The sequence below is a fragment of the Mus musculus genome, chromosome 1 (genome assembly GCF_000001635.26).
Source record: "Mus musculus strain C57BL/6J chromosome 1, GRCm38.p6 C57BL/6J".
Classification (NCBI taxonomy): Eukaryota; Metazoa; Chordata; class Mammalia; order Rodentia; family Muridae; genus Mus; species Mus musculus.
The window spans coordinates 165,546,908-165,563,430 of NC_000067.6; the positions used below are offsets into that span (position 1 = coordinate 165,546,908).

The 16,523-nt window shown below is 43.8% G+C and overlaps 1 protein-coding gene and 1 long non-coding RNA gene across 7 annotated transcripts in view; one reads left to right on the forward strand and one right to left on the reverse strand.

The window, feature by feature from the left end:
• Adcy10 (adenylate cyclase 10) overlaps positions 1-16,523 on the forward strand; it is a 93,261-nt gene that overhangs the window by 63,390 nt on the left and 13,348 nt on the right. For all 6 annotated transcript variants that reach the window (XM_017321056.2, NM_001357427.1, NM_173029.3 and 3 more), the window contains 8 exons: positions 1,209-1,334; positions 4,174-4,452; positions 4,980-5,270; positions 9,324-9,393; positions 9,842-10,073; positions 11,647-11,754; positions 12,220-12,395; positions 14,771-14,924. In XM_017321056.2, the coding sequence (XP_017176545.1) occupies positions 1,209-1,334; positions 4,174-4,452; positions 4,980-5,270; positions 9,324-9,393; positions 9,842-10,073; positions 11,647-11,754; positions 12,220-12,395; positions 14,771-14,924 (1,436 nt within the window). The remainder of the gene's footprint in view (positions 1-1,208; positions 1,335-4,173; positions 4,453-4,979; positions 5,271-9,323; positions 9,394-9,841; positions 10,074-11,646; positions 11,755-12,219; positions 12,396-14,770; positions 14,925-16,523) is intronic.
• Positions 543-12,251, reverse strand: Gm51750. The gene is made up of 3 exons (XR_003948758.1): positions 11,614-12,251; positions 4,676-6,121; positions 543-1,401 (listed from the first exon to the last, which is right to left on the reverse strand). It is a non-coding gene; the product is annotated as a predicted gene, 51750 (long non-coding RNA).

A 16,523-nucleotide genomic window follows, 5' to 3' on the forward strand; every position in this document is an offset into this window, starting at 1 on the left:
CAGGACCTTCCTTAGACTTTATTCCAACAACATGGTCCTCCTTAGTAGCTCTTCCTGATGGTCCTTGGATATCTATCCCTTAGTTTTGTGTTCCCAAAGGCCTAGGAACATTGTATATTCGTGCTGGTCACCGCCATAGATTATGTTGCATGTAAGCCTTTGTCTTAGGATCCCTACTGCTTCAATGAAACACCATGACCAAAAAAGCGACTTGGGGAGAGGAAAGGACTTTTTCAGCTTACGCTTCCACATTGCTGTTCATTATGAAAGGAAGTCAGGACAGGAACTCAAGCATGGCAGGAGCCTGATGGCAGGAGCTGATGCAGAAGCCATGGAGGGATGCTGGTTACAGACCTGCTTCCCCATGGATGGCTTGCTCGGCCTGCTTTCTTACAGAACCCAGAACCATCAGCCCAGGAATGGCACCGCTCACCGTGGGCTCGGACTAATTGAGAAAAATGCCTCACAGCTGGATCTCATGAAGGCATTCTCTCAGTTGAGGCTCCTGCCTCCCTGATGAGTCTAGTTTGTGTCAAGTTGACATAAAACCAGCCAGCACAGTCTTTAATAAATAATGAATTACAAATAATTAGTAAATGTGGATATGCACCGTCTAGTACTTACCATGAGTGCTCCCTGGTGAACCACTTACATCTTTGCTGTCTTTGAGAGCATGATTTATCCCTTCAGGAGATGAGGAGCTTGACTCAACTGTTCACCTTTGTCTTTGTACCTCACCTACCAAGTATTATATGAATGACTTAAGGGATAAGCATGTTGAGTATGGGTAGACCCCCTTACTAGGCATGTTTATTCTCAAATCTCACTATTTTAAATCTCCCTCTGGCTGTAGCCAAATAAGCTCAGTGGGCATATGAATGAGCACGTAGCTCTATATTACTTTAGGTGACAGCGTGGAGTCTAGGCCTGCTGTGAACCTAGTATTCTAAAATTAAAAGTATTATAGAGACACCAATATTACCATTTTTTTCTTTTGGGGGGGTGAGAAAGGAACATAAAGTAATTTTGAGTTATTTTAGAGATCCATGTATCAGTGTTAGCTAAAATAAGATGTTCTAGAACACTTGGTGAACCAGTACGTCTCTGCTTAGTCTTTCTCACCTGAGTTCCTTCTCGGGGTTTTTAGGGAAATGGGACTTTTCAAAGACGGGATAATAATCTTAGCTCTGCCTCTTGCCTCCCCATAGAGCACTCTGTTAGGCCAACAGATGACATGCAACTTTTCACTTCCATATCTGAGGGGCAGAAAGAAGTCTGTTACCTTGTGAGTGGTGTCAGGCTGAATAATTTGTCACCTCCAGCATCGCTAAAAGGTAAAGAAAATTGAAGTAGCATCCCCTTCTCAGTAGGTTGCGCTTTTGTCTCTTCTAGGATGACTGTCTAAAAAAAAAAGATGACGACAAAGTTCCTTGAGGACTTGCTTTGTGCTCCCCCGTGCAGGAGACAGGTCATCCAGTGGGCTTGGGTTTACACACACACACACACACACACACACACACACACACACACACTCTGATTAGGAGCCCCCTTCCCTCCGTACATCGGTCTGAATTGAACAAATGTTTGCTGGAATGCATGAAAGAGTGTGGTGTGAAGAGTCGGGAGGCAGCTCTGTTGGTGCTTGTGCAGGCTTGAGGAAGGGCCTGAGGTCAAGCTCAAGAACTCACTTAAAAAAAAAAAAAAAGCCAGGCATGGTGGTGACACATATTTTTTGTCCTAGCACTGAGGGGGTAAAGACAGGATGCTCTCTGAGACTTAGGTTAATCAGATGAGTTGAATTCGGAGAGTATAAGGTTCTGTGGGAAAGACCCACCTAAGTTACTTTTCCATTGCCATGACAAAACACCACGGTCAAGGCAATTCATCAAAGAAAGCATTTAGTCCTGGGCTCATATCTGTAGAGGGTTAGAGCCCAGTGATTATCATGGTGGGGAACATGGCAGCAGGCAGGCATGACCCGGCACTGGAACAACAGCTGACTGCTTATGTCCTTATTCCTGAGCAGACAAAGGGCTAACTGGGAATGACACGGGCTTTTGAAATCTAAAAGCCTGCCTTCAGTGACATACCTCCTCCAAGGCCACACCTCCTACTCCTTCTCAAACAGTTCCACCAACTGGAGATTGACATGAGCCTGTGAGGGGGCCATTTTCATTCAAACCACCACAGATTCTATATCAAAAAAAAAAAAAAAAAAAAAAAAAAAAAAAAAGCTGGGTGTGGTGGTGCACACCTTTAATGCCAGAACTTGGGAGACAGAGGCTGAGGATCTCTGTGACTTTGAAGTTACCCTGGTCTACATAGTGATTTCCAGGAAAGCCAGGACTACACAGAGAAACTCTGTCTCAAAAAGAGGGTAGAGGAATAAAGAAATAACTTAGAGCTTAAGAGTGATTACTGTACTTTCAGAAGACCCAAGTTCAATGGCACCCACATTAGGTAATTCACAACTGCCTGTAACTCTGGTTTCAGCAGATCTTACCCTTTTCTGGCTTCTGTGGGCCTCTATAGGCATGTTGGCAACTACATACACAAACATAAAACAACAGATCTTTAAAAATCAATAAGGTGGGGCTGGTGAGATGGCTCAGTGGGTAAGAGCACCCGACTGCTCTTCCGAAGGTCGGAAGTTCAAATCCCAGCAACCACATGGTGGCTCACAACCACCCGTAATGAGATCTGATGCCCTCTTCTGGTGCATCTGAAGACAGCTACAGTGTACTTTACATATAATAAATAAAATAAATAAAAAAAAAAAAAAATCAATAAGGTGAAGAATGGTTGAGGAAGACTTTCAGTGTGAACTCTGGCTTCTAAGTGCACACACATAAACACACACACATATATATTTACATATATATATATATATATACATATATATATGTATATATACACACACACATACACACACACACATATACAAAGTGTCATACATTGTCCAATAAGCTGAAACAAATCGTAACGAAGAAAAATCTAATATCTAACACTGAGACATGTTCTCACATCAAAGTTCATGAGAAAGATATGACAAAGAGTAAGCTTATATCTGAGATGTATTGCTCTACTCAAGGGCAATGACTTTGAATGAGTTTGAATGCAGCCCCAATATGTCATCCAGAAGTAACTCTAAAGGTTTGGGAGAATGGCTTAGGGACACTTGGTATCTTTATTATGTTTTGCTCACTGAGCCCCTAAAGCGTGAAGGTATCCTAACTGACTTTCAACTTCTGCTGCCTGCATTCTTTTGTGTCTAATGGATATAAAATGTCCGGGAAGGGGGCTGGAAAGATGATTCAGTGATTGAGAGTGCTTCCCTCTTTTGCAAAGAAAGTGGGTTCTGTTTCCAGGACCCACATGGTGACATACAACCCCTGTAACTCCAGTTCCTGTGGGTCTGATGCTGTCTTCTGGCCTCCAATGCATGCAGTGCACATGTTTTGACACAGGTTCACACACATAAATAGATGAATCCCTTTTTTTGTTGTTGTTTTGTTTTAAATGCCCAAGAAGGGTTTGGGGATAGTAGCAAGTTATCCAGGATGCTTGGAGCCCAGGATGCTTCAGACTCACATGACAAACACACACACACACACATGCACACCAAAAACAAAAGTCCGGGTACACATGAACTATGAAACCCAAGTGGCTGTGCCCTGTGTGGAGTGAACATGGGCCTACACAGTTGAAGAGCTGGGATCGGAGCTCTGGGGTCTCTGACATGTACTAACGCAATGGAGATAATAATGTGTGTCATGGGAATAAATGAATGTCTTGGACATATAGAGAGCCTTATGCTTCTTACGGAGCAGGTCCAGGGAGACAGTGAAGACACAGGGGCAGCTGGAGAAGTCTTCAAAGCACAGGAGTGGGGAACCTGACTACTGTGGCCTCCCATGACTTGATCCTCACACATCTTTGTCACTCATTAGCACCAAACCATAATACCCCCAGATCATGTCATATATATTAGATCATCGAAGCTGCACCTTGACTACCCACGACAGGAGGTATTAAGCAATTACTTCTTTTGGCTTGGCTTGGCTTGGTTTCCACAAATAAGAATTGTAGCTCAGCCCAGTTGTCTAACTCTAGAATGCATCTGTCTGATAACGGTAGATAACTAGTGTCCCATGTATGGCTTTCCATCTGCAGAGATATCTCTGGTCCAGCTGGACAGCATGAGCCTTTCCCATCAGATGCTGGTGAGATGCGCTGCCATCATTGGCCTAACCTTCACCACGGAGCTGCTGTTTGAGATTCTCCCCTGCTGGAACATGAAGATGATGATCAAGGCCCTGGCCACCCTAGTGGAATCAAATGTTTTCAATTGCTTCCGGAGTAGCAAAGATCTTCAACTAGCCTTAAAACAAAATGTGCCAACATTTGAGGTTCATTATCGCTCTTTGGCCCTGAAGCTCAAGGAAGGGTTAAGTGAGTAGCGCCTGTAAAAAAAAAAAAAAAAAAAAAAAAAAAAAAAAAAGTCTGCATTTCCCCCTTGGTTAGAGGAATATCTAGATTGAAGGGCTGAGAGGACTGGAGATATAGTCAAAAGGTGGAGCCCTAGCTTAGCATGCACACACCCTGGGTTCAATCCCTGTTAACCACAAAAATAAATAAATAAATAAATAAATAAAACAAAACAACAGCAACTCACCAGAAATTAAGAACTAGGAGGCTGGAGAGATGGCTCAGCGGTTAAGAGCACCGACTGCTCTTCCAGAGGTCCTGAGTTCAATTCCCAGCAACCACATGGTGGCTCCCAACCATCTGTAATGGGAATCCGATGCCCTCTTCTGGTGTGTCTGAAGACAGCGACAGTGCACTCACACACGTGAAATAAATAATTAGATCTTTTTAAAAAAGAAAAGAAAAAGAAATTAAGAACCAATGTGTATTAGAAAGGAGCAGCTGGTTTGTTGCCCACTGTTTGGCTGAAAAAGCCCTCTTGTTCCTTCTAGCTTACGGCGAAGAGGAGGAGCTCCGTGAGATGGAAGGAGAGGTGGTTGAGTGCCGGATCCTTCGGTTCTGCAGACCCATAATGCAGAAGACAGCCTACGAACTGTGGCTCAAGGACCAGAAGAAAGTCTTGCATCTGAAATGTGCCCGCTTTTTGGAAGAAAGTGCCCATCGGTGCAACCACTGCAGAAACGTAGACTTCATTCCCTACCACCATTTCATAGTGGACATTCGACTCAACACTTTGGATATGGACACTGTCAAGAGGATGGTGACATCCCAAGGATTTAAAAGTAAAACTTCACTTCTAACAAGTCCCAACTCCAGCTGGGAAATCTTAGGAGACTGAGGTCTATATGGATTGGTTCTGGACCTTAAAGGCTTCAAGCCCCTCAGGGTTTGGGATACAAGCAGTGTCATAGGTCCAATGGTCCAGGGAAGAGCCAGCAATGCACCTGGGGTATCAGAGTCTAGCTCACTGTGATTTCCACACAGAGCTCTAGCAAGTTAAGTGCAGTATGTCTCATGGCAAAGGAAGGAATCCAGAGAGGTGGTGTCTTAGGGTTTCTATTGCTGCGACAAAACACCATAACCAAAAAGCAAGTTGGGAAGAAAGGTGTTTATTCAGTTTATATTTCCACATTTCTGTTCATCATCAAAGAAAATCAGGACAGGAACTCACACAGAGCAGGAACCTGGACACAGGAGCTGATGCAGAGGCCATGGAGGGGTGCTGCTTCCTGGCTTGCTACCCATAGCTTGCTCAGCTTGCTTCCTTATAGAACCCAGGACCACCAACCCAGGGATGGCACCACCCACCATGGCCTGGGCCCTTCCTCCTTGATCACTAATTGAGAAAATGCCTGACAGCTGGATCTCTTGGAGGCATTTCCTCAGGGGAGGCTTCTTGCTCTCTGATGAGTCTAACTTGTGTCAGGTTGACACACAAAACCAGCCAGCACAGGTGGCATGTGGGATGTCTTCCATGATGTCCCTCAAGCCTTAAAGGAGTCAAAACAAATGTCCTGTTTAGGGCTGAGCACTCCATAGTCACTTATTGTAAGTACTTTGTCCAGCTCTCAGTGTCTACATTGTCCCACTGCAAACAGAAGCTTTCTTGGCCAAGGCTGAGAGCAACATTAACCTATGGGTATAAACAGAAAGATTTAGAAGGCATCTTGACACCATGTCATTTTAGCAAAGCATTGTCACCCACATGACCTTCCCAGCCATAAGCTTTGACTAGGTTTACAGCATTAGGCATACATTCCTCTTATGGGGTTGGTCTTAAATCCAACCAGAAGGTTGTTGGTTACCTCACATTCATGCCTGTATTGCACCAGTGGCTCATCTTGTTTGGCAGGTTTGTGTTGTAGTTCACAAGTTTTGCCAGCTGGGTGAGTCTGTTGTTGACTTTTCTCCCTCAGCAGTCTGTACAGCACTGTCTTAGTTAGGGTTTTACTGCTGTGAACAGATACCATGACCAAAGCGACTCTTACAAAGGACAACATTTCATTGAGGCTGGCTTACAGGTTCAGAGGTTCAGTCCATTATTATCGTGGCAGGAAGCACAGCATCTTCCAGACAGACATAGCGCTGGAGGAGCTGAGAGTTCCATATCTTCATCCAAAGGAAGCCAGGAGCAGACTGTCCTCAGGAAACTAGGAGGAAGATCTCAAAGCCCATCCACACAATGGTACACTCACTCCAACAAGGCCACACCTACTAATAGTGCCACTCCCTGGGCCAACCATGTTCAAACCACTACATGCACCTTCAGGTACCTTGAAAGCTAGCCAGCAGGGTGAAGGTTTTCAGCTTGGTTCCAGCTTGGTTCCAGCTTTGTTATCTGTGTCCTGCAAACTAGGTGTGTGATGTCGTCAGCAATAGGGTCTTAACTATTTCTGATGGGTAACCAGGACCAATGGAAACAGCCTGTGTTGGGTTTTTTTCGGGGGGGGGGGGAGCAGGAGGGGGGGAGGAAAGGGGAAGGGTATGGGAGGGGGAAGTATGGTGTCTCTGAGTCCTTGCTGACATAAGGAGTTATCCTACACCTGGTACTAGCATTTCTGTTTAACACACTGATTTGTAGAAGCAACATTTTCCATTCATATGGATACTTCCATTCAAACTTTTTTCTTTTTTTAATAATTAGCTTATGGGCTGGAGAAATGGCAAAGTGGCTAAGAGTGCTGACTGCCTTTCTAGAGGACCCAGGTTCAGTCCCCAGCACTCATATGACAGCTTACAACTGTCTATAATTCCAGTTCTAGGAGATCCAAAAACCTAAACTAGACACACATGTAGGCAAATCACCATGCACATAAATAAAAATAAATAAATCGTTAAAAAAATAACCACCTAACAAAATAGGTTTCCACATGGCTTTTTCATATATAAATCTTTGGTTTCAATTAACTTTCTTCCCCCTTCAGTTCTCTCTGTCTCCCTGCCCCCATCTCTCATTTTTGAGACAGGGTCTCATTATATAGACCTGCTAGCTTGGAACTCACTACTTAGACCAGGCTGTCCTTGAACTTCTGAGTGGTGGGATTACAGTCATCTGCAATCATACCCAGCCCTGCCTCCCATTTTTTCAAAAGGGAGTGGGGAGATCAGGGACTCCAAGATGGCTCAGAAAGCAGAGGTCATTGTCATCAAGCCTGACAACTGAGTTTGATCCCTGGGACCTGGGTGTTAGGAAAAAATGAACCACTGTCCACATGTTGTCCTCAGACCTTTTCATGTATGCTGTGGCACATATATCCACTCACATAAGTAAATACACGTAAAAGAAGAGGAACTATCTTTAAGTCCAGGACCTTAGAGCCAAGTCCTCCAAGGGCTTGGTCTCAGGAAAGATGAGGCATCAGTGGTGTAGATTTCATCCCGCCAGGGCAAGTAAGGTATCAGAGAAATGGGCGTGATTGTTTCCAAGTGCTGGCTGCCATCCGTTATTAGCTTTAGCGTTACGTTTCTTTAAAAACCGAAATATATTTATTACTGTTACAAAACTAAGTGTTTTGTAACAAAACTAAGAGTGTTGTGCATGCTTGCTATCCCAACACTTGGAAGATGGGGGGCAGGAGAATCAGGAGTTTGAGGTCACCACTAACACCTATGCACTGTGCTGAGAGGGTGGAGAGGCTCTTACATGTGGGCTGACGGCCACAAGAACTGAGAAAATTTATCCTATAAGGACAAGAGCACAGAATCTTCAGGTTGCCTTTCTGTGAACTAATAGATCTCTTCAGGTGTGTGGAGGCTGAGGCAAGAGGGTAGAGACTAGAAAGCCAGCCTAAGCTACAGAGCTCAAGGATAGACTGGGTTATATAATAAAACTCTGCCTCAGACAAAACAAAACGAATCTATGAAGTTATACCTCTTAGCCATTAACCTTCAAGCCCAAAGGGCTAGGGTGCAGCCCATGTCTGTCATTAGCAAATGCGACTTTCCCTATTAGAAGTCTGTCTTCTCCCCACGGGACTATCTACTGAAGGCTCATTAGATAAGATGTCTAATTCAGGACTGTTATCTCCTAAAGTTAGCCTTTGGAGTACTTTATCAGAATACCTGTATTTCCTAGACCATGTATGGAGAGTCAGTAGAGTACTTACCTAGCATGTACAAAGCCCTGAGTTCAAATCTTGGCCCTAAACTCCTGCAATCCTAATTCTTGGGAGGTGAAGACAAGAAGATTACAAATTTAAGGTTATTCTTGTCTATATATTGAGTTCAAGGCCAGTCTGGGCAACATGAGACCGAATCTCAAGCAAAGCAAGCTACATATGTATGTATTTAGTTCCCTCAAGCTACATATGTATGTGCACATGGGTGCGTGTGTTTACATTTCTATTTCTTCACTAAGGTTAATGTTCCCTCTTTATGATTGTAAAGCTGTAATTTTAATTACTGTATGTTAAGTGGGTCAGGATAAAGTTATCAATTACAACAAACTAGTATTTCAGTGGGTCAACACAGTGGAATGGGGATTTATTTTCCTGCTTTTGTAATAATCACTGAAAATTTTTGACAAGTGGCCCATCAGACATCTACAGACTCAGGCTCCTCCTGGTTGGTGTTTTGCTCTCCTTTGGCCATTCAGAGAGAGATGCTTTCTTGTCTAAGGAAAGAACAGGGCAGAAAGCCATCTCCTTCAGAAGGGTCATCCATAACTTATGATCTGGTTCTACCTGAGAAAAGAATCATATGGCTTTTTCTAAGCTGAGGTGCCCCTCCCCACCCCCAGGGAGGGTTGGGGATGGGAAATATGATCCCTAACTGGGTAAAGAGAATAAGAGTCTATGGTGGATGGCAAATGTCTCATTTGCTCAATTATTTTCTAGTTGACGAAGAGGAAGCCATCTTTTCTAAGTCAGAGCTCCCTAGGAAATACAAGTTCCCCGAGAATCTCAGGTATGCACACAAGTGGTTGACATTGTTTTTGTTTTGTTTTGTTTTGTTTTGTTTTTCTCCCTGGAACAGAGTTTCTCTGTGGAGCCTTGGCTGTCCTAGAACTTGCTCTGTAGACTAGGATGGCCTCAAACTCATAGAAAGCCACTGTCTTGGCCTCCCAAGTGCTGGGATTAAAGGCATTCGCCAACCCTGCCGGGCTTGCATATGTGAGTTTTTAGATAGAACAGAAACAATTGTTATAAAATTGCACTTGTGTTCACTTCCACTGGGTTAGTCAACCCGTTGGGCCTCTGAGATACAGAGGAGAAATGGTAGGGGCCCCATGGTGCATCTCATCTGATCTGTGAGATTGACACTGGATTTTGTTAGTCTTCGAAGATGATTTCACATCAAAATTGTGCCTTGCCTGTAATTTCCTGATCTCCTGCTCATTCCTATATTTAAACAGCATCACAGAAATAAGGGAAAAAATCTTGCATTTCTTTGACAATGTCATCCTAAAGATGAAATCGTCTCCAAATGACATCATCCCTCTGGAATCCTGCCAGTGTAAGGAACTGCTCCAGATTGTCATCCTGCCTCTGGCCCAACATTTCGTAGCCTTAGAAGAAAACAACAAAGCCTTGTACTACTTCCTAGAACTGGCATCTGCCTACCTCATCCTGGGAGACAACTATAATGTAAGCTGTTATTCCATGCCTCCTCCTCCTCCTCCTTCACCACCACCACCCCTAAGACTCAGGCACACAGCCAGACCCAGCTCCTGTGTGCTTTCACATTACTTCCTGTTGGTCTCTCCCAGCATCCCCTTCCTTAGACAATCCCATCACTGAGAAGGGAAATGACAAGATTGAGGCAAGAGAGTTAGAGCACTTTCAAGTACCATTACTGTCATGGTCTGGTCACTGCTTTATTGCTGTGAAGAGACACCATGACCTAGAAAGGAAATTCAGCCAGATTTTGCTTACAGGTTCAGAGGTTTAGTCCACTGATAAGCAGCACTGTGGGACAGAGGCAGACGTGGTACCCAAGAAGGAGTTGAGAATTCTACATCCAGATCCATAGGCAACAAGAAGAGAGAGCCACTAGACTTGTCTTGAGCTTCTGAAACTCCAAAGCCCACCCCCAGTTACACACCTCCTCCAATAAGGCCATACCTACTCCAACAGGGCCACACCTCCTAACAGTGCCATTCCCTAATGACCAAGCATTCAAATCTATAAGCCTCTGGGAGTGTTTCTATTCAAGCCACCACAGTCATAATGCATTATGCCTGGCATGGTGATTGGTACCTGTGATGCCAGCACTTGGGAGGTAGGCAGAATATCAGGATCTAGTCAAGGCCAGGTTCAGCTACATGGCAAGTTTATGGCCACCTAGGATGCACAAGACCCTGTCTTCGAAAAAAAATATATTAATTAATAATTGATGATTAGTTAAAGTTCTACAACCAAACCAGGCACGGTGGTACATTTGGAAAGCCGAGGCAGGATAATAACAAGCTTGAAGTTAGCCTAAGCTATACATCAAGTTCAAGACCAGCTTGAAGTTAGCCTAAGCTATACATCAAGTTCAAGACCAGCTTGAAGTTAGCCTAAGCTATACATCAAGTTCAAGACCAGCTCAAACGACTAGGCAAACCTTTCATTAATTAATGATATGTTGCCACTTTTGAGGTTGTCTACCTGGATGAGAGAGAGCAAAATGGACTTATATGTAAATGCTCTGGATTCACTCTTAGTATAAATCCTTCGTTTCCATCACTGTCCTGCTGAGGTTCACCCTTGCTGTCCAACAGTACTTTAGAGCACAGACCAGCTCTAGGCTTCCCGGCTGACATGAATTTGATTTCAGTCCCCGTAGCCCTCAGAGGCTCCCATGCTTTCGTCTCCATGCAGTTTGGCTAAACCTTCACACAGACAGGTTTGAGACCACCAGAGCACCAGTTAACACTTCTCTAGAAAACCTGCAAAGTTTCCATGCATCATACCCCCCTAGAACTGAAGTAATGACATGCGTATAATGAAGCAGACAGAAGGGATTGCTACATCTAGCAAACAGAAGTAGACATGAAGTTGATACCCTCCCAGCCTCTGTTTAGTTTGGAGATGCATTCTAGTCAATGAGACCGTGTTAGGGATGACATGGTACCTGGGTGGTTCCTCCTCCCTTGCTTCAGGAGTATCTGGGGTGAGAGAGACCCTCTGTGTTATAACTCACCATCTCTCTGTTTTCTTTGCTGGTTGGTTGCAGGCGTACATGTATTTGGGCGAGGGAGAAAGGCTGCTGAAATCTCTGACGAATGAAGATTCTTGGAGTCAGACCTTTGAATATGCTACCTTTTATAGTCTCAAGGCTGAGGTAAGAACCCATTGAAGGCATAAAGTTGTCATTGTGTGCTGGAATCCACAGAAGGAGTAGAAGCCATCATTATATATTCTATCTGCTGCTCCTCTGCTGTCACCGATGCCTGTCCAAGATTCTCAAACCCAAGCTACCAGAATTAACACTTTCTCACCATAACTTGTCAGCAGCAAGATCCTGCCCACCGACCTGGGTTGACATCTTTATGAGATGTCTTTGTAACCGTGAGCAGGAATGAGTCAGTATTCCCTTATAAGATGCTCAATGCCAACCCTACTCTTCAGCCTTCCTTAGGCAGGCATCCGATAAACATTTATTTTGAAGATGATGTCATAGCACAGGAGAACTTTATTCTTGGGACACAGATCAGCTTTTTAGATAAGTATTCTCCCAGAATTTACCGTTGGAGCCCACCAAGTCAAGAACGGTTGCTTTTTCCCTCTCCCGCCTCGTCTCCCTTAGGTCTGTTTTAACATGGGGCAGATGGTCCTCGCCAAGAAGATGCTGAGGAAGGCGCTGAAGCTGCTCAACAGAATGTTTCCCTGCAATCTGCTCACCCTGACTTTCCAAATGCATGTGGAGAAAAACAGACTCTCCCACTTCATGAACCAGCATACCCAGGAGGGCTCGGTGCCAGGGTAAGGGAAGGAGCTAGGGAAAGCTGAGCATCTCGTTCCTGTTGCCAGACAACAGAGGCTTCCACACAGCACAAGTCTGTCCTCACAGCCTGGTGCTCCACTAGTTCAAAAACCTTCCGTTTGATCTGATCATTTGTCGGAAGGGGTTGAGGCAGATGTAGTAAGGGCTTCACAAGTAATTTCCATTCAAGAAGTTCAGATGACAAAACATGGGGGAGGGAGCAGAGGGAGCACCAATTCTCTTTCTTACTCTGACAGTGAATCCCCCTTGGATCCAGAGTCAGAAATCAGAGCTGGGGCCATGTTCCTTAGAGCCTCAGCTGCAAAGCCCCTCCCATGCATTGCTAAGATACTAAATATTATTCTCAGCCTCAAACACTAGCAGGCCTTGAGGACATCTGCCAAAGGATACATTTCTCTATTCACCTATGAGTTTGATACGGGTTACATGAGGGATGGATAGTCATTAGTTTAAGATGTAGCTAAGATTGGGTCTATAAATGAACCATAAAAAAAAAAAAACAAACAATGATTGAGGGGCTGGAAAGATGTTGTTATGGGCTGGAAAGATGTTGTTATGGTGTCGAAAACCAGGAGCTAACACCGAGATATCGTAAGGTAAAAATCTTATTTACAGCCAGGCCAAGCTCACAGTCTCTCTTGGTGGGAGAATGAATCAGCCTAGACCAGAAGCAAGAGGACCTTTGTATAGCAAGTAATTTCAAAAGTGGAATTTCATAGTTACTTTTATGATCATGAGAAAGAGACATGTAGAGGTTTATGGTCAGACAGCATACCAGGAAACATTGTATGGTCAGTCAATTCTAGGAACAATGGGAACAATTTACAATGTGTAGTTCACAAGATTATTGAGAAAGAACAAATAAACAAACAAACAGTAACTAACAAGTTGACCTCCAGCTAAGGATATGATGAAAGTCATTATTTAACTAAAAAGGGGAGCAGGGTCAGCTATCCCTTAACAATGTCTCAGCAGTTAAGGATGCTTACTGAACAATCTTGGAGATCAGAGTTTGGTTCTCAGCACACACATAGTAAGCCATATACCGGGGAGCACAGCCATAAGCATGAGCCAGGGTGACAGGACCAGCTCAGAGCTCACATTTTGAACCATAAGGAGGAAACAGAAAGAGCAAACACAATATGGCACCAAAGCCAGCTCCCAGCTACACACCTTCTTTCTACAGTAAGGCCACACCTCCTGAGCCTCCCCCAACAGTGCCACCAACAGGGGTCCGAGGATTTAGATGGCAGAGCCAATGAGGGACATTCTAAATCATGCATCCCCCAAATGCTTATAACTCCAGTTCTGAGGGATCTGATATGCTCTTATGCATATGTATAAGATGTGAGCAACACTTCTGCTTATAAAACGCACAAAATTAATAAGTAAATAAAGGGCTGGCGAGATGGTTCAGCAGGTAAGAGCACTGACTGAAGAGTTCTGAAGGTCTGAAGGTTCAAATCCCAGCAACCACAGGGTGGCTCACAACTACCCGGAATCAGATCTGATGCCCTCTTCTGGTGCGTCTGAAGTCAACTACAGTGTACTTATGTATAATAATAAATAAATCTTTTTTAAAAATAAGTAAACAAAATGAATATTTCAAAAGAAAATAGTAACGGAGCTGGTAGCACGAGTCTATAATGTCAGCACTTGGGAGACAGAGGCAGAAAGACAACAGCACATGAGTATTTGGAAGTAACCTGCTTTGTTTTTATGAAGCACATTTGCTTACTTGTAAAATGGAGACTATGATAACTATTTTGTGATGACATAGGTTTTTTGGGTTTTGGGTTTTTTTTTTTTACTTAATTTTATGCATACAACTTTTTTCCCCCTACATGTATGCCTGTGAACCATGTGCATGTCTCGTGCCCACTACGGTGTCAGGTCCCCTGCAACTATATTTAAGTTGGTTGTGAACCATCATATGGGTGCTGGGAATTGAACTTGGGTGCTGGGAATTGAACTTGGGTCCTCTGCAACAAGTGCTCTTAACAGCTGAGCCATCTGTCCATCCCCATAGCAGAGTTAAGATAAAACACTTGCCCTTGTCAGGCATCATTGATTAAGTGAAGCCAGGTAAAGGTTCAAGGGGACCGACCGTTCATCACACTTGAGTCTATAGGAAAGGAGGGATGTTTTAACTTCATTTTACACAGAAGGTGAAGTTCAGACAGGTTAAGCAACCGTTCAATATAACATACTTAAGTGTTTCATAAGGATGGGCATGACTGTCAGTCATGGGTCAGGCCTCTAGTTCAGGTAAGGGCTCTGGGAAGAACACCAGGAGGTCCCAGGGAGCCCGGTCACGTGAACCTTCTGTGTCCATCTGCCTTCCCTGTGACAGGAAGAAACTGGCACAACTTTACCTGCAAGCTTCCTGCTTCTCCTTGCTGTGGAGGATCTACAGCTTGAACTTCTTTTTCCACTACAAGTATTACGGTCATCTGGCCGCGATGATGGAAATGAACACTTCCCTGGAAACTCAAAATGACTTCCAGGTAGGACATAGGACATTCGTGGGGCTCTCCTTTAAATTGCTGGATTTCATTCAGAAAAACAGCAGCAGCGCCGGGTGTGGTGGCACACGCCTTTAGTCCCAGCACTCGGGAGGCAGAGGCAGGCGGATTTCTGAGTTCGAGGCCAGGCTGGTCTACAGAGTGAGTTCCAGGACAGCCAGGGCTAAACAGAGAAACCCTGTCTCGAAAAAACAAAAAACAAACAAAAAACAAACAAACAAAAAAAAAACCCAAAAAAACAAAAAACAAAAACAAAAAACAAAAACAAAAAAGAAAAGAAAAAGAAAAAAGAAAGAAAAGAAAAACAACAGCAACCATCCTAGCTAAAGCCCACGGGACTTGGAAATCTAATGGTCGTAACAGAAGCCTCTCTGACTGGGTGATTTTGCAAGTAGCTAACAAATGCTTTGGCCCCAGATAACCCCACTGTCAGAAGTCATTAAAGATCCAAACAGCCTTTGCTTTTGTGAGTTGCAGTTGATATTATAAGACTCAAGGTAAGAAAAAACTTAAAAGTTCTTAAAAACAACACTGATAAGTACATACTAACATAATTAACATTTTCATTAAAAATCTTCCAAGTCCCCAAACATCAGCCAAACACAATGAGAAGTGAGGCATTATAACAAGTTTTTGTAAATAGCTTCATTTTTTTTCTTTATAGACTTACTGTGTTTGCATGTCTTATTTTGTTCGAGGAAGATTCATGTTTGTTTGTTTGAGACAGGCCTCACTCTGTAGCCAAGGCTGTGCTGGCTCCCATCTTGCAGCAATCCTCCTAGGTTGCTCTTGAGTGCTGGAATTACATGCGCCACCAGGTCTTCCCTGATAACTAGATGCTTATTTCATCTTCACTGAGCTGTAGTACCACAATTGATGCTTCTGCAAAGCTCAGTGGTATACTAGGAGAATGGGAGCTGAAGGAGCTAAAAGGCTAGGTCTGCTTCCAAAGATGGAATCAAGCCAGGGAAGGTTGAAGGTAACATGAGGACCAGATGAGAACTCAGAGAGTGGCTTCCAGACCGCAGCTATCCTCAGTGCAACCACCAGCAAGCCACACAACCTCTGAGCTGTCTGTTTGCCCCATAAGATGAAACAGTTGGATTCAGTTTCTTTTGGTCCATGTAAAAGAAGTCAGACGCTACTGCAGGGCTATTGCAGCTGCAGAGTTTTCATTTGACCACCACGATATATGGCCATCCGTTGTGGTAGCGTTTTGCATGTTCACACCAGGAAAAGGGATTTGCTAAGAAGAAAGTTAGGATGTAATAAGTACCCAGGGACTTAGTTTTGACAGAATTTGTAGAACCTCCCCTATACAGTCACCCCCAACATAAAATTCTTGGACTATTAGAGAGTCTATTAACAGTCTATTCTCTTGTTTGTACTTTTCAAAATGGTTTATACATATTATGCATGCATTGTGTGTGTGTGTGTGTGTGTGTGTGTGTGTGTGTGTGTGTGTAGAATGATTCTTCAGAAGTAATTCTTTTCTCCTTGTTCTTCTCTAAGCATTTATATCCTGGGGCAACTTCCTCATTTTAAAGATTTGCTTAAGGAGTGAGTAACATCTCTTAAGTC